Source organism: Adiantum capillus-veneris, chromosome 17, assembly GCF_014529385.1.
Source record: "Adiantum capillus-veneris isolate H3 chromosome 17, ASM1452938v2, whole genome shotgun sequence".
Classification (NCBI taxonomy): Eukaryota; Viridiplantae; Streptophyta; class Polypodiopsida; order Polypodiales; family Pteridaceae; genus Adiantum; species Adiantum capillus-veneris.
The window spans coordinates 109562819-109589754 of record NC_140947.1 but is presented as its reverse complement, the minus strand read 5'-3'; the positions used below and the strand labels follow the sequence as shown (position 1 = coordinate 109589754).

The following is a 26936-nucleotide window of genomic DNA, read 5'->3' as shown; positions in this document are numbered from 1 at the left end:
AGTGTTAATGGCAGGCTTGAGGGTAGTGATGCAGCTAGCTGTCTTGAAAATCTTCATTTTACGTAGCTTCCAAGATTTGATGTGGCCGTATCTAGTCATTAGGAACAATCCGAAGAGAGCTCAAAGACAAATGGCAACGTGTTGAACTCAAGACCTACTATTCAAGAGGGAGTTCAGATAATCACCAATCTACAACAATGTGTTTTTTTTGGGTGGTGGGGGGGGGGGGGGGGGGGGGGGGGGGGGGATGGGATTGCTCCTTGGAATTCCATGATTTAGTAAGGCCTTAAGTAGGCCAAAAAAAACTTGATAAGGGAAAAAATAGTTACATGAGCTGGATAATGTTCTACAATTGCTTACCTTCTAATCCAGGCTTTCGTTAGGTAAGAATACATCAAAAAGAAAGAGGCTTACAACGGCTCAATTTTCAGGAGAATGCCCCCGAGCAATCAAAAGAGCCCATATTTGTATATAATTAGATCTCCTCATGCTAAAATGCAAGCATCAGAATACTCTCCAAGAATCATTACTAACCTAAGGGACACAAATTACAGTATATAACTTTACAGCTCCAATATCCTTTGAATTGAAGGTGAATGTGTGTAGTAGCTATAAAGCCAGCTATGGGATTTGCCAAGGGAAGTCATTGTTTTGCTCTTTACCCAGGCACAATCCTTGATCTTTTTGTTTTTCATTCAACAAACTCATCACATGAAGTAGGTAAGCTGCCGCTTTCTCCCGTTTCCGCCTTTTCCCCCCTATAGCTCATTCCACTCCTTAAGCTCCTCACAAGAAGTAGGTAAGCGGCTGCTTTCTCCGGCTTCCGCCTTCCCCATATAGCTCATTCCACTCCTTGAGCTCCGCCATCCCTGCTCCTTCAGCTGCAAAGCTGCTGGATATCTGCGTCTTTGCCTGCTTCAAATCTTCCATGTTGAGTGGCCGGAGGGGTATCTCAGCAGTCTCTTCTTTCAGCATCTCCCCGGTCACCACCTCAGTAGTAGCTATACTGGATGATGTCTTCTCAGACCCAACTTCAACCGCTTCATCTTTCTTCTCAACTTTTTTCTGCAGTTTACAGGGGCATATGCTGTTAGTTCCCTTCACTCAACATAAGACATACAACGTAAGAAAAACAGTGAATATCACACCTTTTGCTCCATCTTCATCAACTCTCGAATTGGTCGATATGCTGCAACCATACATAAGTTCTGCAAAAAAGACAAGACAATCAGCTTAGAACAGGAGACTAGCTATCAATTTATCTATCTATCTTTAAGATTTAAGATTTTTCCTTTGATTCTAAAAACGTTATCTTCTCTTCCTCTTGCTCTCTCTCCTCACATACCAAGCACAAGCATCTCAGCAAAAAAATGAAGCTGTTAACATAGCCATGAGTAACAGGAAAAAAAAATCAGAGTACCTTCAAATCACTTCCAGAAAAGCCTTCAGTCATATTTGCAAGCTCAGAAAAATCAACATCGTTAGCAATGGATTCTTTCTCCAGAATCGTTCTAAGAATCCTCTCCCTGTTATCTTTATCAGGAAGGCCAATCATGATCCTGGGATATCCAAAAGACAAGTATCTTAGCAAAGTAAGAACCACGAAATCCAGTATGAGTTCAAGTAAAGTGAAGCCCTACCTCCTTTCAAATCTCCGAATAATTGCATCATCCAGATCAAAGGGTCGATTGGTTGCTGCCAAAACAAGCACCCGCTCACCTGCCTTAGATAGAAGACCATCCCAGTGAGCCATAAACTCATTCTTAATCTTCCTCATTGCCTCATGCTCCCCGGTTCTGGATCTTTGTCCAAGCATACTGTCCACCTCATCGATGAATATGATTGTAGGGGCAACTTTTGCAGCAAGAGTAAAGAGAGCTCTCACATTCTTCTCATCCTCGCCAAACCACTGTAATCACCAGTAAAGCAAAGGCTAATTTAAAATGAGCCCACTTTGTGTGACATTGCAAAGGCTAATTTAAGTTCAACCCGCATCCTCATTAGTTTGAACATATACCTTTGAGGTAATGGTTGACATCGAAACATTGATAAAGCTCGCTCCCGCTTCAGTTGCCACTGCCTTTGCGAGCATTGTCTTGCCAGTACCAGGAGGCCCAAACAGTAAAATGCCTTTGCAGGGCTAAAGAATCAAAGAAAAGAACAGATTGATCAGTCAGATAAACAATCTACATTGTTCCAGCTGTAATAATTACGAGGGAATTACCTTGATCAGCCCTCCCCTGTTGAATAAATCGGGACGTCGAAGAGGTAACATAACTAGCTCTTGCAGAGATTCCTTAACATCATCAAGTGCCCCAATATCTTTAAAACTTACACCAATCTCGCCAGCAGGAATAATCTCTGGTCGAATGCGCTTCTCAAACTCATTGTCAGGAGGTACTTCCTGCATTAATCAATCACAACATAACAATGTTTAACTCCTGACTAAAGGAAAAGCTGAAAATTAAGTAGTACCAGCTGCATGCAAATGACCTTAGCAGGAGCAGCAGCTGATGCATCTACTTTTTTCACAGCATCAGCATCACCCTTTTTTCCTACATCAGCTTTCGCAACGACATCAGTGTCGCCCTTTTTGCCTAAGTCTGCTTTCACAAGCTCTACTGCATCGCTTACAGCCTTAGCCTCAGAAACTCCCTCATTTTTGGCTTCATTTTTTGAACTTGACTCAGGAGATTCCTGGCAAATAAACAAGCACAGAAGTATATTAACACCTCCACAGAAGATCCAGAGACCGCAAAATTTGCGATGTTACACCTCCACAAGATCCAAAATACGAGGGAGGATGGGCAAACGGTCTACCTGTGCAAGTTCGGGATTTGACTCGCACTGCAGCTTGGCATCTTTACTATCTAACTGACCAGCTTGGAACAGGCTCAGACCATGCACTAAACTGTTGCCAAAACAACAAGGCAAGGAAATTATGCTTCAAGTTAACCGCAGAAAATACAAAATCAGAGACTAAAACACATGTTTCACAAGCTCAGTACCTTGTAGAAGAGATTATCAGTCTTCCATTCCGATACTGAGGGCTGTCTACATTCATCAAATGATGTGAAATAGCTGAAACAACAATCTCCTCCACAACTGGAACAAGCAAGTAATCAAATAAGTGAGAGACTACTTTACACTCAACAAACAAATCAAGCCAGTTCATTGAACATCCACCCACTCACAATTGCTAATCAGAAGTGTATCTGGGAAGCTGATGGAGTCCAAATCATCACACTCAACGTCATTAGCAGTAAGAACCTGATGAGCAGATAATATGATGACTTAGGTCCTAGTTCTTGTAAAGCAGAAATTCTTACTAAACAGTGAGACAATGCCTACCTCAGAAATGTGATTCCTATTGTCCTGAGCCTGTATGGCCTTCATGTCCTCCTCCAACTGGCTCCTCCAGCTCACAAGTTTTGCATTATCTTGTGGAGGTTTGATATGGATGTTGTATGGGAAAAGAGCAGCAAGCTTCTCACAGATAGGAGCCACCTACAAACAAAACATTTGGAACTCAGCATTTCAGCACATAAATGTCTGCAAAGTAGAAATGCCCACGCTTGACCAGTGATGAGTTCAACCTGTTCATTCTCTGAGCTCTGCAAAATTCGAGAGCCCATGATGAAAACAGGTCCTGTGAGCTTATTGATCATTCTCTGAAAAAGAGAGAATGTTTTGGCACCACTAAAAACCAGGTTCTCTACATCTCGAAGGTAGAGTACAGTTGGCTTTACTTCAGAGAGTTTCAACAGCACCTACAGTTGACCAGCACAGTTCAATTAGAACAGATCAATCAATAGCATATCACCATATCAGAGATCCAACATTCCTCCATCCAAAAAACTTGCTTACTCTGTACAGTGCAACCACCAGCATCTTGTCCTCAAATGCCCAGGATTTGGTCCTCTTAATGGTAGAACCTGTAAGCAACAACTCGCATAAATAGGACAACCAAGCAAGTCCTTTACTTTTAAGCAGGTGACATAAAGCCGCTTCCTTACAGCACGGCATAAAACCTGAAGCACCTTTTGGCTCTGGGGCTGCTTTTGAGGAGAGGTGAGAGCCACTTTGGCTGCGGGAGAGAAACGACAGCACAGGCCTAGAACCATCTGTCACATATACAAATAGAATAGGACCATTTAATCAACAACAGACTTGCATTTTTGCAACTCAGAGAAAAAAATCGATGAGCTACGATTAGGATAGTGTACTTTGAGCAGCTTCACATGGTGTAATGTCACTACTAATAAGCCCAAGGAAGCGTTGTACTAAACCATTTGCTGAAGTCACAGAAGAGAACTGCAAAGCAGGACAACAAATCAGGACATCTGTTCACAACATGTACAGCACCAATGTGCAATCCATCCACCATAACATACCACAGAATCATCTGCCTCTCTCATATTCCCGCATTTGCTTTGCAACTGTCGAAAGAATGGCCACTGCATTAAAGAAGGCCCCACACTGTCCAGCCAAGTTTAAGCAATAGTCAAAGAAAAGAAATTACCTTCAGGGAAAAGTCTGTTACGTCTAAAATGAGCAATTTGGCTCCAAAAAAGTGTGCCAGAGCTTTAGCCAACATTTGATGATAGGTTTCTGTCCCTGCAGAGAATAATACAATAAGGAAAGAAAACTCAACACAGAGACCAGCAGGAATGCTATCGCTAATTAAATGTATGGCCTACCATTAGGGCCGGTGAGAAGAACTGTCCGACTGGCAGGTGACAAGTTCCTTGTGAACTTACTGAACTGCAGCTGCTTTAAGTGCACACAAGCTGCATTCGTCAGCAGAACCCTTGTTTGCTCACTGCATATAGACGGACAGATAATTGATTTCAGTATTTCAGCCTAAATCAAGCTCAACCAAATAAGGCTGCAGAGGAAGGAAAGTACTATGTACAAAACCATTGGAGACATAAAAGCAAATATCATGGAAATTACTAGCCCTCAATTGCAATGTGCAATCGTGAAGAGGAAAAGCCCCAAACTCACTATTGACACATCTCATAACAAGGGAGGGATGCGGCAAGAAGAAAGAAGTGAACACGTCTAGAGAAGAAAAATGCAAGCAAGCTAAAAGTTGCATCTTCTCAATTGACACAGATCTCTGCTTCAAATTGTTCGAAGAACCTCACACCATATCGATTAGCAGTTATTCGACTGAATCATAAAGCTTCAAACACACCTGAGGTAGTAAGGGAACTTGTCGAACGTGACTGTGCTGTCCTTGCCATCCACAGCCTGGGACAAGAGCTCCAATTCCAACAGCTGCACTGTGGGGGAAGAGTCCCCCCCACTCGTCCATTTGTGGAAAGTCTGCGTGCGAGCAGTTGCAACCCCAACGCCTAGCCCTACTCCCAGAGCCAGGGCGGGAAAGAGCACATTCTTGTTCTCCATGGCCAAACGAAAGGCAGAGATCTACGCCTTCACTGACAAAATGGAGCACATGCAGCAGCGTCGATTCGCGTAGCGGGAAAAACGAAGACCGCTGGTAAATGAGCGGATGTACTTGAGAGGCCAAACTTGCGTGAGGAGGTTAAGGTGGGCGTGCGAATCCTGCGTGTACGAGTGAGAGAGAGAGAGAGAGAGAGAGAGAGAGAGAGAGATGGGGGGGAGAGGGAGAGAGAGTACGCGTGTGGAGGAAGGGGAAGGAGGAGGTCACAGTACCAGAAGCAATGCCTGCGAAGCTCAATTGCGTGAAGCGGAAAGCAACTTGTCTCGACCCTGCTGGAGTGTCGTGTCTGCCAAAGAGATGTATGTGTGTGTGAGAGCGCGAGAAAATGGAGAGCTTGTTATATGATCGAGGACGACGACGAGAAAGATGGGGTCAAGGCGTATTTAAGAGAAGAGGGGGAAGAAAAGGTCGGGCCTGAGGAATGGCGAAGGCAACTGCGCAAATGCGCGAGTATCCGACTTTTGAAGATTCTTTGGGCAGAAAGCAAGAGGGGAAGCTGGTGTGAAGGGACCCTCCGCTGGAGGACCGGCCTCTAGCGCCCTGATTGGCTTGCGCAGGGATCCGATTTGGCAGGCGGCCGGACATTTAGCGGGAGCAAATCTGAGGAGCGGAGCCCCCAAATTTGGGGGGCTTGTGGGCCCCGCCGCAGGTCCTCCTTGTTTCCCGTACCCTATCAGAGCATGTCTTCTGTGGATTCCTGAACTCTAGTGGCTAGCCTCCCATCCCCCAAAACATACCATCCATACTGGCAACAGCAAGAAGCTCCGAGTTCCAACCAATTTGTGCCACCCTTTTTGCAACTTGTGTAGCCCACTTGCATGTTTCATGCCCCCATTTTGATATCAGCTTATAATTTGACATCTTTGGGTTAACATTTCTCCCATTGCAAAGGGCATAGTGGTAAGGGCGAGTTCGGACTGCTCACCATCTTGCTCGTGGTCAGTTGTGTCCGCACGAGTTCACACTGCAACAAAATAGTGTTCTCTGTCGATTGCTAAACAGCAAGCAACAACACTGACTGGTTAGATCCAATGGTTGCAAAGCCTCTAGGTTCCATCATCAAGCCTCCCCCGCGACACACACTGAAGAGTGCATGGAAGTCTACAACATCCAAGGGGGTGAAGCCGCCCGCAAGGAGAGTGGGTCCGAAAACCTTTCACATTTGTAGCAGCCAACCAATGCTTGCCACATCCCCTCTACTCACATGCAGCTAACACCAGGGCGCGTAGTCTGAACCCACCCTAAGACAAACACCTTGTTCTCGGGATGGAAGCTTTGGCACTTGGGAAGGAGGAAAGGAGATATAGCATCTATCTAGTCTCCCCTTGCGATACATGAGAACTTTACTGTAATTTTACCAAGGGAAGTCTCCCATATCTTCAATATCAACCAATCCGAACAAGTCTGATAGTTCATTGAAAGCTTCAAGTTCTGCCCCTTTGGGGATAGTGCCTACTGTTAAAGTTATAGCATCTTGTGATCCCAATATTTATTATGGTTTTAGGGATTTATTTTATTCATTTGTCAAGGTCTTTGGGGGTAGGGCAATTTACTGAGGGGGGTACGTAAGGGCCCCCATGCTAGTATATAAGCAACACCTTGCCCCCATTGTAAATCACTAATTCATTGCCCAGTTGGTTGGTTCAAAAGTCTCTCTCTCTCTCTCTCTCTCTCTCTCTCTCTCTCTCTCTCTCTCTCTCTCTCTCTCTCTCTCTCTCTCTCTCTCTCTCGTGTATTCTCCCCATTGCTCTACGCTTCCGCATCGTCAACTTTGGCATGGTACCAGAGCTTGGTGGGAGAGAAGTTGTCTTATTTAAGAAGGAGGAGATCTCACTGCTTTAGTGCTTCTTTGTTTCGGAGTAGCATTTTGAAAACGGTGGGAGGAAGACCTTTCGACCACTTGAAGTTCTTCACCATCAGCGCAACATTTTAAAACGTTGTCGAAAGGGGAGGTTGGAACCCAAGGTAATTTGAGTGTTTCGAAGCACTAAGCTACATGGTAGCATTTTGGAATGGGTAGACAATTGAACGCATCTCATGCGTGTTGAGACGCAAGAGCAGCAAGGCCTCTACTTGAAGCAGGTCCACAGGGGTCGCCGAAAACCAGCATTTTGAAACGCTCAATTTAAAGAGAGCTCAAACCATGGCCTTCCTAGATGGTCACTCGGAGAGACCCACTTGTGGGCATTTTGAAATGCTTGTGGGAGTGCTACATCGATGGCCTGTTTTGGGAGCATCATCTTTGTAGCTTTTTTGAAACATTGTGAGGGTTTTGCAAGGTGAAGTTTTGGAGCATCTTTGGAGGGCAGAGGAGAGTCTTTTGGCACAACTTGAGGACAACCTTTGGAGGCCGTTTGAGTGCGAGGAGGAAATCCATGCTTGCTAAGAATCAGCCCAGCTTGCTAAGGCTTGTACTCGTCGTGAGATGCCTCTCCCTCCAACGACCAACATGCTATGGAAAGGGGATTGACTAGCGCCCAGTTAGTAGCTTATGCAGAACTGAAGTTCTCAAGGAAGCCATCAGTTTCTTTGGCTTAGGAATGTGAAGTTTAATGCACGAGTTCGCTAGAGGACAAAGGCAAATGCAACCATCTCTCCTTTGGTCCCCTGTTGAGATAGGTCAAGAAGCACATGTCTCTATTCTAACTCTTGTTCCCATTTATTTTCCCACATTAAATGATCAGTTTAATATGAGAAAATAATTTGAGTTAGCTAGATATTAGATTTTATGACAGGAAAGAAGAAAATTAGTTAAGGGTGAAGATTGCTCATGCACACTAGGAACTAGAGGGACGAAATCTTTATCATTCAATTGAGCTAGAAGCGTGTATCAATTGAGTGAGGATTTTCAGTAGTGTTGTTGTTTACAGGGTTGTTTCTGCTTTAGCGTTTCTTTGGGGGGATGTGAGGAGGTAGCTCCATCCCCAGGGAGGGAGACACTTGTTGGAAGGAAGGTTTGGAAGCCAGAGAGGAGGAGGGAGAAGTTTTTTTATCCGATTGAAAGGAACTGATGAGGATAAGTTTTTTGATCTGGTTGATTAGAAGGAACTGATGATCTCGTTTCCTAGCTGGGCAACCCTAATTTTGGGAGTCTTGAGACCATAATGAAAGTATGCATGATGTAGGTGCTTGAAATAAGTGTTTGAAGAAAAAAAGTCACATTATCTAAGTTGATTCAGACAAAATCAAGAAAAGGCTTAAGTCTATTTCACATGGATTTTGGGATGCCACAGGGGATTAAAATCCCTAGGACGGCTATCATGAAATTAATTCTAACCTTCTAAACATTTTTTAATCTTAATTTGTATATTTAAGTTTGGAGAAAATTTAAGAGAACAAGTGAAATTGATTTAAGTGCTCATGGACCAGCTCGATCAAAGGCTTGGGACCAAAAGGGGAGAAGTTCATAAAAGAGGGTAATTGCTATTTAGTTATCTCATTCATAGTTACATGTCAATCAAGGATGAATATACTTGACAAAGACTGAGAAAATGTATTCAAGGATAGAGAATACTCAGTGGCAATCTGAGTCCTCACCAAAGGATCAATCAGCCAAGAGATGCAGAAGGCCAAAAAAGGCATGTCACTACTATTCGGAGGGAAGGTCCCCCATCTCAAAAAGCAGCTTTGGTGACGAACAAGATGAAATCTATGTTAAGTTTTGCAAGGGGATTCAAAAGCTAACTATAGAGTTAGATGACATCACACGGACCTTACTAGAGGCTACAAATTTTATTAGAATGTAGAGGAAGAAAGCATCAAAATCTATGGCCGTGGACCTGTCTGACATAAAGGAGGATGAAGTGCTAGTCATCCAAATCGACTACAAGATAAGGAAATAATGGAAAGTATTGGATGGCAGGGCACGTGTAAACGTCTTAGAAGAACATGTCAGACATAAAAGATGATGAAGAGTTAGTCATCCAGATCGACTATAAGATAAGGAGACAATGGGAACCATTATAAAGAGTGATACTGGATGACAAGGTAGGTGTAAACATCTTGGGAGAACATGTCAGATAGAAGCTAGACATTCAAGAAATGAAACTAGCTCCATTCAAAATAAGGATTGTTGATTAGAGAGTGGTCTAGGCCAATGGATTGGTAAAGAACCTACAAACCAGAGTTGGAAAAGAGACGTTCAAGACCAGCTTTTTCGTGTTGGATGTTCAAGGATCGTATAGAATTTTATTAGGTTGGCCTTGTCTCAGGAGTATTGGTGCCATTCATGATTATGCAGGCTAGCACAATTTGACAATTCAGGGACTCAATAGGCATATTCAAGTAAAAATGAACAACACCAAAAGCTAGAAGAAAGTAATGATGCCATAGGAATGGTATAGGAAATATGGTACGAAAAAGATCCAGTGAATGCTTGCATTGATGAATATATTTTCCATAGCAAATAAATGTGATGCTACTGGATCGAGAGAGAGCAGAAAGACAGAGGCAACAGTATCCAAAAAACTTTACTGAGTCAAATCGAGGAGAAAGACTAGTGACTCTGGATGGGAGGATTCCAGAAGATACAGCACAAAAAACTGAAGACTTTACATCAACTGAGGATAATAGGCAGGTTAATGTAGAATATCTTGATCAGAACAATGAATAGATGGACAGGATGTTGGTCTGGCTGAATTGGAAAGTCCCTTAACATATGCAACAAGGATAAGGACGGATAAGAAAGCAAAATCACTGGAAAAAATTAAAGGTAGTGAACTAAATTGGTTGTTGCGAGATGATCAAGAAATTGAAGAATGGAATCTTGGTTCATAGGAAAATTAACAAATGGTCAAGATCAATAAACATCTGACACCAAAGATAAAAGAAAAGGCCAGGCTAAAAGCATGCATTGGTGGTACAAAGAAAGGGACCTTTTTTGTTTCTATGTAGTTGGTACTTCTACATATGTCTAGGTTGTTTTGGAAGGAACCTTTTTTGTCCTCTAAATTTAAGTATTGTAGAAGGGAATGTATTAAAATCGAAACACCACTCCTTTGAAAGAAAACGTGGGTGGGGCAATCATGGATAGGAGTTGTACGTTTGAATTCGTGTGATTGTCACTCCCTGTCCCGCGTCAGTGAAGTAACACTGGGTATTGTCAAGCAGTGACTTTGCACCTCTCTCACAGACAACGTAGTTTTGTTAGTGTTTGGTCCTCTTGCTTCTATATGGTAGCTGCATATTTTAGATAGATTGGTATCTTTAGGTAGATTTTTAAAAAAATTTCTATGCTATTTTGGTAGTTTTCGTTCATACTAGTATCTTTTGGGTCTTTTTAACTCTACTTTCTTGTTTTGGTATCTTCTATTATGCTATTTTTAGGCATTTGGTAGCCTGGTAATTTTGATGTTTTGGTAGTTTTGGTTGTGTTGCTAGTACCACTAAACCTATACTGGTAGCTTTTGGTAGTACTTTGGTGGTATGTTTGTTTTGTATGAATGGTGTTTTGGTGGTATTGGTAGTTTTAGGTAGTTATGATAGCTTTTGACAATGTTATTTTGGTGGCTGTTAAGGTTTTGGTTTCTCTTCTTATGTTTTTGCTACTAATTGGTAGCTCATAGTCCTGATCTGGTTCTATTTTTGGTAGTTCATGGTGTCTTTAGTCATTGATGACTTGGTAGTTTTTTGTACTACTTGGTACTATGATACCTTCAAGACTGTTTGCTAGTCTTTGGGTACTAACTTGGGACTACAAGGACAAAGATGCTAAAAAGAATAAAGACAACGTGGAAGGTAAAGTCCCTCACATAGTGGACCTGGATGCTGCCTGACTACATGTTATTGACATAAAGCCTTACTTAAAATCTTCTTGCAAGATCAAGCATAAAAAATCAACAATGTACTATCCCAGATACAATGGACAAGCTAAGAGCAGTAACAAGACCATCAAGGCCATTATGACCAAGATTTTATAGAAGGAACCCCACAATTGGGATGAGAAGCTTCAGACATCAATGTGGGCTTACAAAACAGCTCAAGACCACGCCCCGAATGACTCCAATTTTGAAAGGTATATAGTACAAAAGAGGTAGTCCCTATGGAGTTTGTTGTCCTAGCATCAAGATGGCCATTGAACATGACATGGATTTTAATTCAATACTAAAGAATAGGTTGGATGAGCTACTAAAGCTAGAGGGCAATGCTAGAATAGGAAGTGGTTCAAGAGAGAAGGAAGTACCGGCATGACAGTAAGTTGAAGTTTCAAGAATTCAAAAAAGGAGACTTGGTCTTGCTATACCAATTGAATCTAGGCCCAAATAAACCTAATCTAAAATTATCTTGGTCGGGACCATATGAGGTAGATTGGGCATTCTCAATGCACAATCAAGCTGAAGTATTTATTTAGATTGCTACTGCCTAGGATCTTATTGGAGCCAAGATCAAGTTATACAATTCCAAATTAGTAGATGAACCTCTAGCACCAGAAGAACATGACAAGCGAGATTTTGAGCTTGAAAATTAACCATTGGAACTATTTATTAGCATACCAAAAGTAGTTGGGGCATCTAAGGGGTAGGATATCAGTGATGATCTGACAATTATCAGACACAAGGATCAAATTAGGGTGAATCTAAAGGCATCTAAATCTTATAACAATTACCAACGGTGCATGAAAGAGTAAATCTTTTTGAGTATCCCATTAATAATTATTAAAAGGATGAACCAATGCATGGACGACACGTCATTTACAGTCGGCATAACATCAAGGCACAAAAAGAGTGGAACATTCATGGCTCAAATTAAGATTATATGAGGAGGGTGCATGAACTTGCATTCATTCCTTTGCCTCTTGCACACATCAAGCCCTCTCTTGTAGAGCTTCCTCCTGCATCGCCTTCACCTTCTCCAACTATTGTTGCATCACCTTCGCTTTCCCTAGCTATTGCTGCCCACCCCAACACACCTATTTACTTGTGATTTGCATCACTGTCTTCATCAAGTGAGTTCTCAATTTCAACACAACGTCTTTCATGGAACTCTACCATGGGCAAAAGAGGACAATCATTGTCTCAAGTCACAAAGGCAAACATCGATGAGAAGACAGCATAACTTGAAGCGTTACTCAAGCAGCAAAAGCCCAAAATAAGTATTTCAACAAAATAAGAGAGCTCTATTGACGATCTTGGGCATGGAGGTGGTTATGGAATCCACCACAATTTCATTTAATGCTATTGTGATTCAACAGGTCATAGACACTTTTGACTCTTATGCAAGGACAATTAGCATTAATTTGAGTTCAATCATGTTTAATAGTGTAATGACCCAAAGAGCCAAAGTGTAACCCCAACATCTGTTTTAAGCCTAGTATGTGTGGCAATTTTTCTACCTACACCAAGCTTGCCATCAAGACGACGTCACCAGAAGCTTTCCATCAACAAACACAATTGGTGTGCAGGGCAGTCAATAAGGGGTGCTTTTGCTACCTACAATGTAGAACAACCATTTGCATGTGTGCACTAAATCTCTTTTTGACAAACTTTGTATTAGCTCCTCTACTTGCGGCTTGGAAAGCGATGGAAAGTCTAATGTGCTAATGAGTTTTACCCATCCATTAGGCCAAAGAGGTCATATATCTAAGCTACAAGGCAACTTGCAAGACTCGACACCTAGAGCTCATGAGCCCAACACACTTATTTTCATTCTAAACAAGGAGCTACTCATTTACCCTATCACTTTTCTCTTATATAGAGCAATCGATGCCACCTTTTAGATAAGCCATACTAGTGCCAGATGCTTTGGTTCTCCTTGCTATCAAAGAATCCATTCATGCAAGTTTTGAGCAAGATTATTGTCTTGAACTTTTGAGGTTAACTAGGCATGTAAGGTTTGGAAGGGATGATAGGACAACCCTTGTGAGATGATTGTATTTCAAATCAATAGACTCAAATGAGTTGGGACGGACTCATCAAAGAATTTTGTGAGAGGTTGGCTGCATAATTCAAGGGGAATGAGTTCTAATTTGTTGAGTTGGTTTGGAATTGGGCCATGTAGCTTGTTTCAACCCAAGCAAAGGTTGCTAAGGCTAGGTCAGCTACCAAGCGTCACCTATGAGGAGATTGAAGTTAAGCATGAGTGTGGAAACCTTTTATAGAAGGAAAAGGATAACCTTTATCCAATTATGGATTTTTTTTGCACAAATCTACGAAAAATTTCATGTCTATGCATTTTGATCAAGGTGCACTAACTAAGTGACATGCAATTGGATGGAAAGGAGGGAATGGTGCCTATGAGTTGATTGTTCCATTGTTCCATATGAGGATAGAGGTTGGGCATAAAAATCCACTCCTTTGAGATGCTCCATTTGAACTTGTTTTTGTTCAATTGAATAAATGTGATAATTTTGTAAAGAGATTGGTAATCCGTCACTCAGATGGTTGTTCAGAAGGCCTAAATATACAAGCTAGTTTGCTTGCTCCTACAAATTGTTAAAGGGATTAGAACACCCACCATCCATGATCTTTCAACCTCAACCTTTGGTAGAAATCCTATGTGGATAAGTGTTTTCTTTGTTGATCTATAGGTCGGTGGTACCACCTTGGTTGCAATCGATAGGACTGTGATACCACCTTGATTCTTAGAAAAAAAAGTTGTTTTGGATTGTGATTGAGCTAGAAAATGTTGTTTATGATTGTTATTGACCCAAAACATGGCAGCGCACAAATATCCAACATCACACAAATCTAGCATCCTCCCACTACTCTTCCTTTTAGCCTACATGGCATGATTTTGTGCTAGATATTTATTGAGGGTAAATGGGGAACTCTACATACTCTTCTCCACCCAATCACCTCCTCTTATAAGATTTTGAACCTATCTTTAGGAGCCCCTTAATTTATCATGCCTAGGTAGCCTTGCTTAGAACTTGTGTCCTACCCTTGCCTTGACATCCCCCCCTAGCCCCCCCCCCCCCCCCCCCCCCCCCCCCCCCCCAAAAAAAAAAAAAAAACCCCTCCTCCTTGCAAGAGAGTTTTTGTCCTACATCAATGAAACAACTCTTCTTAAGAACATCAATGTTTTCCTTATCTAAATCTACATCAAATCAAGCGATCCTCTTAATAAATACCAAATTTGGCACACTCATATGTGGAGTTATCTACTCGTATCCCTAGAGATCAAACTAATAGTAGAGCTTACGTCAACAAAGAGATGCTCTAATTGAGCAAAACTTATTGCTATTACTTTTTAAGCAATTACTTTTGAAAATTGGAGTGCTTACACACTAATGTAGATTAATCAAGCAATTGATTAGCATTTGGATTTGCGCGAGACACATAAAAAAATTTGTCGCCCTTATCTAAGTCCATGGGTATATTTACTCTCCACATGCAAAGTAAATTTCAAAGTTGATGATGTTTCCCTGAAAGAAAAAGAAGAGCCCGGTGTGGAGTGCCTATACTGAACTAAACAAGATCCCTAAAACTTCTTAACACTACAATCTAAGGGATGCTATAGCATGCCCAATCATGGATGCATAATTAATAAACCTGCATCCCCTTTCTTAGAAATTTGTGCCCTTATGGTTGCACAATGCTTCTAAGTTGAGTAGCCAAAGGTGATTTGACATATGATCAAGGCTAACTTCAAAGTGCACACTAGTGGTGTCATGTTATACTGAAAATGGAGCTTGGTTTGCACTTTGCCAAAAGTGTTACACCATTACATCTCATCGGATCACCTTGTAGATATATGCAATAGAATTGCTAATGACAAAAGTAAAAAATGGAAGCACGTGTCGCACTTGCTCTTAAACATATAGTAGTTAGTGCTTGACTCAAACATTTTTGGTGTCCTCTTATACCAAATATGGAAGATGCTTATTTGCTCTCTTTCTTTGGACATACTTAGATTGCCTTAGTTAATGAAGTACTATAAAAGCATAAAACGAATACCCATCTACAAAGCCTCTAGATTTGTAAAGAAAAGTCCGATGAGCATTATGCTAAACGTCCAGTAGAAATCGCAGTGAGAACTTTGCTACAAGAACAAATTTGACTAAAATTTGTGATTATGGAGGAAAAATAAAAGTCTATGGAACCCATGTCCCATGAGGTAAAAGATAATGCTCACGAAATACATGGTACTTTTTCTCAAATAAAGATATTAAGGAGCAAGATTGTGGCTTCATTATACTGGGAATCATACTCAGTTAAGTGCAAAATAGGGCATCATAAGCACCATCTTATGGTCAATAGATTAAAGACTAATAGTTGGGCCTTATTGATACTACACTATAAGATAAGTGGCACATCTTTGTAGATGTCATAAAAATATGGTATGTCCTTGCTAAATTATTGGCAAAAATCTTGTGATCCTCACTCTACAAATGCAGTGAATGGATAATAAGCTTGAAAAATTGGGTAGGACATGCAAAGCACCATCTTACGGTGAAAACAAACGAAAAGACCTTTAGAAGGATGTTAGCTATATCACACATTCCTTAAGTGCTAGTATCACTAAAGGCCAACATACTTTTCCTAGGAGAAATGCAACAACTTGCTGTAAAAGCAAAGCCGATAATGTAATCTTGGCTCACAATCCAATGGAATTGATGTCTCAAGGTAGATCCTAATTCAATTAGCATAGCATCTACATGCACATACTATGTCTTTAGCAACCTCTTTAAGGATAGGTCCCTCAAATATGCCCTGCACTGCAAGACCCTCAATTTAAAGAAAAATAAACTTTATACTTCTCAAACAATACATCTGCAATCCATGAAAGGACATCTGTAGAATCAATAAACACTCAAAATGAGAACTACATACCTTAAATTTATCTTGCAATACACCCCCACCCTTGTTGAGTGTAAGGAGTTGCAAAAGCGATCAATAATGCTCTAGAAATTGCTTTGCAATGTCCTGCAATACAGAAAAACATTACCACAAAGTATTGTGATTACCTCAAAGCTCTACTCGCTTTTGTGGTTGACTAATAAACTTCCCCAAACTTCAAGCCATAAGAAGCCCTCAACTTATCAAGTTTGCTAGTGCTTCTTTGAAAAAGATCATAAACAAAATCAAAAAGCTTGTAAATCGATTAAACTTGCTTTGCACCATCCGTATATAGAGCCTTGCTCCTTGAAACTTGAAAACTGCTTTGCATGATGCCTTGCATGCCTTTCTTCACTTTTCTCACCGTTCCTTGATATGGGTTTTGCACGGCCATAGCTCCTGAGCACTATGAAAAAAGTGAATTTTTTTTCCAAAACTCTGAAAGGCCAAAACTATGGTTTTTAACCACATGTTAGTGTACTAGAATAGAGATAGAGAGAGACCTTCTTCTTCTTTCTTTGCCATAGCTCTTATACCACTAAGAGGACAAGAGAAACTCTACATGCTCTTGAGAGGATCTATAGAGATAGAGAGAGACCTTCTCCTTCTTTCTTTGCCATAGCTCTGATACCACTAAGAGGACAAGGGAAACTCTGCATGCTCTTCTCCACCCAACCACCTCCTCATATGGGTCTCTTGACCTATCTTTAAGAGCCCCTTAATTTAGCATGCCTAGATAATGTTGCTTAGAATCCGTGTCCAACCCTTGTCTTGACATCTATCCTCATATGTTTCTCTATGTTGAGGTCATTCGAGAGGATGATATGTCATGAGAAAACCTTAACCCTAGTGCGTATCATAGCTCTGGTTGTAAAGGAGCCCTTTGCATAGACAAAAACCATATCCTTGCTTGTTCTTAGGGAGGGGGTAGGCACACCAAAATCCTTGAGGATCCAAATGACTCTCTCTTTGTTATAGAAGCCCAATTTTAGGGACTTTTAGGGATATCTTACACGAGCCCTAAGAAAAGGCGAAGGGTATCCAAAAATGAGATTTCAAGATTATGTTTGAAATCTCATGAAGCTCATCATCATTCATTTTGATCTCTTGGAGGAACAACACAACCACATGTTTATCCTGTATGGAACAATCCTTTTGGTGCGATGCACTTGACTAAGCATGGCCATATTTGACGTCTTTTAGCATGCCCCTCCCAGAAACTAAGCAAGAAGAGACTTGCATTAAATCCTAAGTAGAACCCTCCTTAGGTCTATCTTTCCAGTTAATAAATGCTTGTTTTTTGACATGATGTCATGTAGATTGTTCATTGTAATCAAAAATATGTTTTGGCACATTGCATTCAGTGGAAGGCTCAATGAAAACTTGTAACATGCTCGTGTTGATAGCATTATCTGCAATGGTGAGCCACTTCCTCAAAAACTCACATGGAACATAAGTTGTCATCCAAGCTAGGAAGAATTAGAACGTTTTGGCAACCTGACATATGAGCTATAGTTTCTTGCCAAGACACGTCTAGCATACCTTGGGTCTATGTATCACACATATGCAATGTCTTTATTATGCAGGTCATACCACCACTCTGAAGCTAGATTACTTTGACTCCATTGAAAATGTGTTTGATTTTAATGTGTAAGACAATCTTTAAATCCCACATGGGAGCCCAAGATGAGGTGGACAAATTTTTAGAAGAAAAAAATATGTGATGAAAATCCCATGTGGGAGCCCAAGAAAAGGGTGTACTAATTTTTTTATAGAAAGAGGTCTCCGTACAAAGGAGACTCTGGTGAAATTTTATTATATGTGCAAACTCAAAATTAAATACTGATGGTGCTTTTTTAAAAGTTTCATTTTGCTTAAGCATAGATGTGCATTCATATCACATATAGTTGTTTTTGTTCAAAAAATTAATCTTTTAATGGGTTTTTTTGTAATGTGTTTTGATTTGATGAGTGAAGTTTTCATGGTTGTTTAAGAGTATGAATTATTTGTTATTTAGAGAACAATCCATTTCATATATGTGCCTTAAATCCCATGTGGGGAGCCTACTAAGTAGGTGGCTAGTATCATATGTTTTGAGATTGAGATTTGTATCGATTTACAAGGCAAATCCTATTTGTTTTTTGACAAATTACATTGAAACGGTTGGTTTATTTTAATTTTGTACTCTTTATATTTGTTGCTTTTCATGGTTTGTTCTCTTAACATCTATTGCAAATGAAAACACACTACAATGTACACTTCTGTTCATTTGCAGTTCAACATGTATTTTTGCAAAAGAATGTGCTTCTAAAATTGTTATGTTACTAGTATACATAAAATAGTGGGTCATTACATTCCGTATGAAATCCGTATGAGGGGGGTTGGCTCATTGCAAGAATGTCCGTATCTTGTCCGTATGTAGGGGGGTAGGCTAGCAAGTAAGATACCGTATATAGGGGGGTTTCTCTAATTTTGATGCACGCAGGTGACATCTCCCTATTACTAATAGTGAATCCCCCGGGGTATTGCAAAAGGTCCACATTACTTGGGAGGTCACTTGGGTACTTCTCTAGTCTTCAACTTGCTGAATGCTCTAGATCATGGTCACTTCCTCAAACATAACCACTGTTTTCTTTTATCCATATATCCTATATAGCAGTCATGTACTTGTTGCACATTATGACAAGCAATCCGTAACATATACAAATGATCATGAAGGTAACCCTTAAGTTGTGACTTAGGCTACAACAAACATTAAAATGAAAGAATGGAGTGTTGTAAGAAAAATCTCACGTGGATAAATACTCTTCATAATTAGTATCTTGATTGCTTACTGTGCCTATAGCTTAACTTCAAGAACTTGATTTACCCACTCCATTTGACCATCAATGTCTAGATGATCAATAGTGCTAGAACTCAGCATTGTACCTAGCTCTAATATCCTAAATGACCCGAACTTGGATATTTATGACAGTAAAAAAGTTTTTGGTGCACAATGCCTAGGTCTTTTCAGGAGATCAAAGTAGTCTTATACTTTGTCTTTTGAAGGGTTGAAAGGAAGGGTAAAACTTTGATGGAATCCATCCTATGAAAGTCGGGGTTCCCTACAAATCCTATGACTATTTCAGAGTCATGTTATCGTTGAGCTACATTTATTGAAGCTCAACCCACATTGTGTGAATGGCCTCTAGATTTTGAGGCCTACTAAAGTTTAGTTATGCATGCGTATTTGCGTGTATGTACAAATCTTCCACATGCACAAAACCACACGTGGACCTTTTAGAATACAAGATTGTCTTTTTTCTTGCTATTCAAAGAGTCTTTTTCTTTCTACTCGAAAGTAGTGGTGAGTTGTGCACCACTTTGGAAACCTCAAGCGTTCTTTATGTTTGCAAAGGCTATGAGAACTCAAAAGTAAGGTAAGGATACTCTCAAAGTGTCTCTTTTGGGCTTAGGAGCACTATGTAAAGCTGATACTTCTTTAATTGAAGTCCTCTCGTAGCAGTGTTTGGAAAGGTATGCCTCAGCTTCCGCTAGAGCCGGTTCAAAATTCAGATTAGCTGATTTGAAACCAAGGAAAAAGGAAGAAATCTACTAAAAAATACAGAGAAATAGTTCAAAAATCCTACAAATTTGGAAAAATTTAATGGTGCTTCCGGTTTTCATCTTTAGAAGTGGAAACATGACCGTCTACAGAAGGATTTTCCTAAACACTATCTCGTAGTAGCAACTTTGCATATGCCGGTACAAGCGCAAAGCTCGAGATCCCATATCTCACATCAAACAACTTGGCATCTTCAAAGAATGTAAAAGGAGCATCCATAAAGCACCTCGACTCATCACTTTCCACTTAAAGGTTAAAAGAAGTAAAATTCGATACTTCTTTATGAGGGACAAATTTACACTTGTGCTTGCAACAATAACAAGCTTGTCAATTGTGGTTAGATTTTTATCAAAAGGAAACAAGGTTTTGATGAACCCATTAGTGATGGAGCAAGTGGTAAAATAGGCTACCACTAGACCTTAAAAAAAAAAAAACTCACAAAGAGTGAGCAGAGAAGTAAATTATGCAAAATGAATCACACATCAAGCCTTGCTCCCTCTAAGCGATGGCATCCAAGGAGAATAAACATAAACATTCTGGCCAACACGAGAGCCATCAATCAAACTAGTACGACCGAAGGCGGCCTTTCTCTCTACCCCTCTCTCCCTCTTTAACGTGTGCAAAGGGGCTTTTTTTTAGTTTTGGACTTTAGCCTTCAATTCACAGATTGCAACACGTGTAAAGGGCTATCCCTTCCGGCAAATTATGTTAGTAGATGAAGGAAACTTACCATATTGGCTAATAAGGGGAAACGAAAATAAGAACAAGCATGAGGATGCCACCATACTTGGGGGGAGGTACCATCCCGCCCATGCAAAACCTACATTAGAGAAGAATTAGAGTGGAAATTGACTATGATAAAATAAACCCAGCTTTCACAAAAACTTGTACTATAGCTTCAATTTACAGCAATGAAAGGCAACACTATGCCGGGTTTAAAAATAAAGGCAAAACTCCGATAATTGGCTTAGGGCGACTCTCGCCACCCGATCAAGCCTTATTGCTAAAGGATCGAGCTTTCGGAAATAGTATATTGCTAGGTACTTCTAACTAGGCTGATGTATCCATCTGGTCCTCAAAGCTCGACATGAGCTTGAGGTTGATTTGTATATTTCTTGGTGGCAATCTAATACAATCACTCACAATTGCGAGCTTTGTAAAAAAAAAAAAGAAAAAAGATTCCCACCCTCAAATTGAAAAAATATAAATCAAAGCGTGACTCTTTCTTTTAGCCTACCCAAAGGGCAAGGCCATAGAATTGCTTGGTGTTATTGAGCTAACTAAAATCTCAAAGTCATTTTTTGGTTTGTTTTCTTGGAGGAGAAAAACATATTGGTTAGTTCTAAAACTCCTTACATGCTCATTGAATAGCCTTGCAATCAGTACCATAGTTTGGCAAAACATTACTAATGCATAATTTTTTTAATAAATGCAATTGTTTCATTATGTGAATTAACTAAGTTTAGCTTGCAAAAACACAAAATTGAGTATTTGACATAGCATAGAGGGTTTTTTGTTGAACGTCCCCCCCCCCCCCCCAAAAAAAACAACAACCAAAAAAATTCTTCATTAAACTCTATAAATCAATACATGCAATTAGAAATTGGATTATGTAGAGCTCTTCATTACTTACTATCAACCATTCATGAAACAAGTAATTAGTAGCTTGAATTTTCCAAAATTAACCCCGAACCTATCCTCCCTCTCATCACAGGATCTGAGTACATGATTTGAGTAGTGCTGGAAAGAGTGAGAGAGATAATGTTCAAAAGATAAGAACATAATCATGAGGACACGGATTAAATAAAGAACTGTTTATGAGCTACAAAAACTTTCTTCTTTGCCCTGTTGTGGTAGATTAACACATAATTTAGAGAATAGAGTAGTGCATTGAAAAAGTTTTGAGGAGAGCCTATGCTTCCCGAAGAGACTTTGAAAACACACACACACACACACGTGAACTCCTTAGAGTTTGCATGTTTTTGCTTGGACACTGCAATTTGGAAAGAAGTGGAAATATTTAAGTTTTGCTTATACTTTTAAATACTATTTAGGATAGTAGCTAGCTTAATAATTTTTAAGTTTGACATGGATAACAACTGATAGGTTCTTTGAAGCATGCCATACGTAGCCAAGTCCAACTGTTGTCTTGACTATATGGATGTAGGTGATAATTCTATCTTGACTTAAAAAGGTTTAGCATGTTGCAGTCTGACTTTGAAGATCCCTCATGATTCAACCGAGATGACCTCCCAGCATTTCTACTACTTTTGTATAAAATCATTAGAATGATACCTTTACTATGTTGTACATTAATGAATCAAAGACCGAGTCATTTCTATACAATTCCTTGCCTAGTCATCGAAAGCCAATCTTCTTTTGAACGTCATGTTCTTTTGTGTATATGTATTTACCTTAATATTGAAAAACACACACACACACACACACACGCACACAAAACCTAGAACAGTTTTTAACTCTAGAATAGTAGACATCCCATGCACACAAGCATGTGGCCTAGGCCAATCCACTCTCTCTCTGTTTAGGACCAGCCACACTCAACTCTCTCTCTCTCTCTCTCTCTCTCTCTCTCTATTTAGGACCAGCCCCATATTTTTGGGACTTGAATGAGTGATGGAGAGTCACTCTCAACCTTATGCATGCATTCTTGTGCAATTGTCATACTTCTCTTAAGACATGAACATGATGGTTTGGGAATCATTTTGAACCTATTGTGGTCCCAACAAATTATACCACAATCTTGGAATGATTCCTGAATATATAATGAAGACTCCTTAAGCTTTTGACACCTTTTTTCTTGTTCTCCCTTTATATCAAAGCTTCTTGAGCAATCAAAAGATGTTGTCTCAGAGTCAATTTTAGTGAGTTCCTTTAGGAGATAGTGGGACATTTTTATGTGTAGAGTCTTGCAAAGACCGGATCTACGAATGGACTTAGGTTTTATGTCACCTTTATCAATAACCATACAAGGAAGGCATGGGTGTACTTCCTGAAAGAGAAAAGTGAGTTGTTTACTTAATTTCAATATTTCAAGGTCATGGTTGACACATAAATTGGAAAATAGTACAATGCCTAAGGTAACATGGAGACAAAGTGTACTTCTTTGACAAGTTTAATAGTTTTTTGAGAAAAAAAGGAATTTAGAGGCAGATTTTATGTAGGAGAGCTTCCACAATGTAAGTGAGCATAGCCTTATCCATAGTCACACGAGTCCAAGCCAATGTGCCTACAGGGCCATCCGTAGAGGCAACCTCATCCCTACTCAAAGATTTTAAATTGCCTAGCTTTGGAGGTTAGGAAAGAGAGAGAAACAAGGATTCGATGAATATTTTTCTAGCAAAGTGGTCATTCATGCACTATAAAACTAGACTAGTCATGTGTACTCCGTAGAGGCTAGCTTCTAGTTGAATGTGGCAAGGTGTACAAGCGGTGGATGAATTTGACTACTTGTTCTGCCACATGGGTGAAGTTCAAAACTATGCTTTGAAAGGAGTTCTTCACAAGCAACAAAGAAGAGAGAAACTGGAAGTTATGAGACTTGATGGAGAACAAGTACTTAACTTAGTACATCTTGAACTATAGAGAGATAGTACTCAACTTGAAAGGGATTGATGCATTCTAGATGTTGTGAGGCTTCAAGAGAGGTCTCACGTGTAATGAAAATGACCTATGAGCCTTGAGAGTAGCGGAATTAGGAGAATTAAAGAGAGCATTTTTGTGAGACTACTTTGAGAACATAGAGGGTGAACTTAATTAGCGGTAGCAACATAGCAATTATACTTAATTAACTTGGCAAGAACAATACTTTTGCAAGAGAGAGAGAGAGAGAGAGTTAGAGAACTTGACAACAGCTGAGGACCGGATTTTATGTGGAGCCAGTCCCCCCTCCAATAGGCTTTTGTATTATAGATTCTCCAATAAAGAGAGACTTGGTATAATACAATCTTTGTGTTCCTTGTGACCTTGTGATGCTATGAAGATGGAAAGCTTCATGCATCACGAGCATAACATAAACTTTGTAAAAAGCATCAACCATCCCCGATCTAAGTCCCAAGGCCTCAACTTACACCTTCGAAGGTGGAGAGAGCTAGCGGGGAATGAGGGTAGGTAAGAGGAAGAAGGATCATTCATAGGAGAAAGAAATAGTTCCTCACTTACAATCACTCTTCTTGCTAGCATACATAATAGCATAGTAATAAAGATGGAGAAGATGGCAAGCTTAAGCATTGAAGCATGGCTTTTGGTTGTATTTGCATTCCATAGCCAAGAGTTTTGGTGTAGGCTCTCAACTTCTCAACAAGCTTGCAGAAGGAGATGGAGTCCTTGCACTTTCACCAAGTGAGAATGTGTGAAAAATGAGTGTGTGAGAGGGTGTATACCCCCAAGCACACCCCTTGCTTGCTTTGGTTGACCCCTCCTTTTTGATCAAGCTTGAAGCTCATTGGACCCCTCTAAGACGCCAATCACATGCACAATGCATTGCAAGCAACATGGGTAGCCTTTGGATAAGTGTCCTCCTTACCCATTTGAGAGAGAGAGGTTGAAATTATCTAGATATTTGTTGAATTGAACTAGAAGCTCATTGGACCCCTCTTTAGCCCAACCAATAGGATTCAAGCACACCATGTGGCTAAGAAGAGGGAGAGTCTGACATGTGTCCATGTGCCCCTTGAGAAAGGGGGTGCCCTTTGGGTGAGTGGGAGGTTAAGTCAAAGAGTCCCCTAACTTGGGGGCTCTCCCCCTCCTTTGTAGGGTCTCTTTTTGACTCAAGCACCTCAAGCACCTTATCCCCAATGCATGGGAAGCTTCTCAAGCACCTTCCTTATCAAGCATGACAAGCACCTCAAGCACCTTAGACAAAAAGCATGACAAGCACCTCAAGCACCTTAGTTAGCAAGCACGACAAGCACCTTACTCATCAAGCATGACAAGCACCTCAAGCACCTTAGTCACCAAGCATGACAAGCACCTCAAGCTTGGGCCGGGTTCCCACCTCAAGCACAACCCTAGCTTGCCTAAGGTCTAAGGACTTTTAACACTAACCTTTGGAGGTCTTTAATGAAGCTAACCCTAAGGTCTTTTAAGCTCCATTAGATGCACGTTTCTCTTTGATAGACTATCTCCTTTTGGGCCCCTATTGAGATGTAACCATCTCTCCTCTTGGTCCCCTACTGAGATAAGTCTAGAAGCACTTATTACACATTGCTCTTTGGTATAGACAATCTCCTTTTGGACCCTATTGAGATGTTACCATCTCTCCTCTTGGTTCCCTGCTGAGATAAGTCTAGACACACTTATTACACATTGCTCTTTGGTAGACAATCTCCTTATTGAGATGCAACCATCTGTCTTTTTGGTCCCCTATTGAGATATGTCTAGAAGCACCTATCTCTATTCTAACTCTTGTTCCTATTTATTCTCCCACATTAAATGATCAGTTTAATTATGAGAAAATAATTTGGGTTATAGCTAGATATTAAATCTCATGACATTACCTCTCTCTTGAAAGCGTAGCCATCCTCGACTATGGTATACCACGCATTCTGAAACATATTCTTGTATGTTTACTTTTCATGGTAGACCAACAAAAATACATTTCTACTCCTCGAAGAGTAGATTATGGAATCCCTCTTTGCCCCCCATAAGGAGAAGCATGGGATTCATACATGACTTTTGTATCATATGGGTGAGTAACACATGTTACCGTATACATGTGGTAGTGATGTGTGTGAGCACACTAGGACCGTCGGGGCATTTTTTCCCTCTTTAAGAGGTTTTTCCCCCCGGCATTGTATATACGCCCATCACTCTAGGGCTATCTATCTTTCCATCGCAGACTAAGTAACACACTCTGCGCCTTGAGCTTCCTTTGTCTTCTCCAAGCTGTGTGCGTTTCTCTGCAACCCTAATTCCAACAATTGGTATCAGAGCAGGTTGCGTCCTCTCGGGCTCAATCACCAGCAACTCCAGCACAAGCCTGCTCACTTTCTCCGATTTCTGTGGGCTTTGGCGAGCATTCGCAGGTCGACAATTTTTTTGGGAGAGCTCGTTTTCGCCTCATTTCTACTACAGGTAGTATTGCACATGCTATTTCTGATTCGGGCTAATTTCGGCCTTCGTTTCCACTACAGGCAGTACTGCACATGCTATTTTGTCATTTTGTGCAAATTTTTTATCTGTGCCGTTTTCTGCATAACAGGTGCCTTACAGTCTACTACCAATTGTGCTATATAGCACATGTTGTTCCCGCTTTGTTTCTCCTCTTTTCGGGTAGTTTTCACATCAGATGCAGCATTTACCATGGCTGACAACAACACAGATGTGCTCAAGATGTTTACTGCTAAGGACATATTGGATGGGGACAATTACCCTATGTGGGATTACATGATGCAACATGTTCTTGTGTCAAAGGGTGTTTGGAATATTGTGCAGGGCATTGCTGTACGTCCTAGTTCTGAGGATGCAGGCGATGTTGAGGATGTTGCAGGTCTTGCTGCAAGAATTGCTGCTATTAGAGTTGTTTTGCCTACGGTAGAACAATCTCATTCGGAATTAAAGGATGCACATGCTCATGCATTGATTGCATTTTCTGTGAAGCACACCATTGTTCCTCACATTCGTTCAGCAAAATCTTCAAAACAGGCTTGGGATATTTTGGCTGGTCTTTATGCAAGTCGCAATGAGGCTAAAATTGCTTGCTGTGTAAAGAGCTAGAGTAGAAGATTATGTAGGAGGAAGATGATATGGACACTTTCCTTGCTTGTGTCAAGGATATCAATGAGCAAATTATTTCTGCAGGTGAAGTCATTTCAGACGGTTCCCTTGTGCAGATTGTTCTTGATGCCTTACCAGATTCTTACTAGACTTTTGCTAGTACTTGGAGACTTATGACCCAAGGAAATCCTGACGTTGTCAAGTTTGATGCATTATGAACATTGCTGTTGCAAGAGTCACTTTCCAGAAAAAACAGGACTAGACAGCGTGCAGTTGAACATGCTTTTATTTCTTCTCAAAGGAAGGGTGGTGAAAGTAATGCAACCACTTCTTATGGTTCTTCTGCGAGTGG

The 26936-nt window shown here is 40.5% G+C and overlaps 1 protein-coding gene across 1 annotated transcript; it reads right to left on the bottom strand.

Annotated features, from left to right (window-relative positions):
- Positions 1–274: 274 nt before the first annotated feature.
- LOC147437862 (uncharacterized) lies at positions 275–5892 on the bottom strand. Its single transcript, XM_086487297.1, has 19 exons — positions 5201–5892; positions 4701–4822; positions 4523–4617; positions 4395–4439; positions 4227–4314; positions 4041–4124; positions 3868–3935; positions 3597–3770; positions 3352–3507; positions 3195–3270; positions 3009–3105; positions 2821–2911; positions 2494–2697; positions 2225–2404; positions 2018–2140; positions 1641–1909; positions 1421–1559; positions 1149–1208; positions 275–1065 (listed from the first exon to the last, which is right to left on the bottom strand). Exons 1-19 carry the CDS (start codon positions 5410–5412, stop codon positions 787–789), a joined length of 2562 nt encoding a protein of 853 aa, XP_086343423.1. The 5' UTR covers positions 5413–5892; the 3' UTR covers positions 275–786.
- Between the last annotated feature and the right edge of the window lie 21044 nt (positions 5893–26936).

What these genes read in the sequence shown, in the direction of transcription:
- LOC147437862 (XM_086487297.1), bottom strand. Translation starts at nt 5,412, where the DNA reads ATGGAGAACAAGAATGTGCTCTTTCCCGCCCTGGCTCTGGGAGTAGGG. An exon ending in TGGTGGTTGCACTGTACAGA is followed by an intron (nt 3,771 to 3,867) that starts GTAAGCAAGTTT and finishes GGTCAACTGTAG; the next exon opens with GTGCTGTTGAAACTCTCTGA. An exon ending in TGTCAACCATTACCTCAAAG is followed by an intron (nt 1,910 to 2,017) that starts GTATATGTTCAA and finishes TGGTGATTACAG; the next exon opens with TGGTTTGGCGAGGATGAGAA.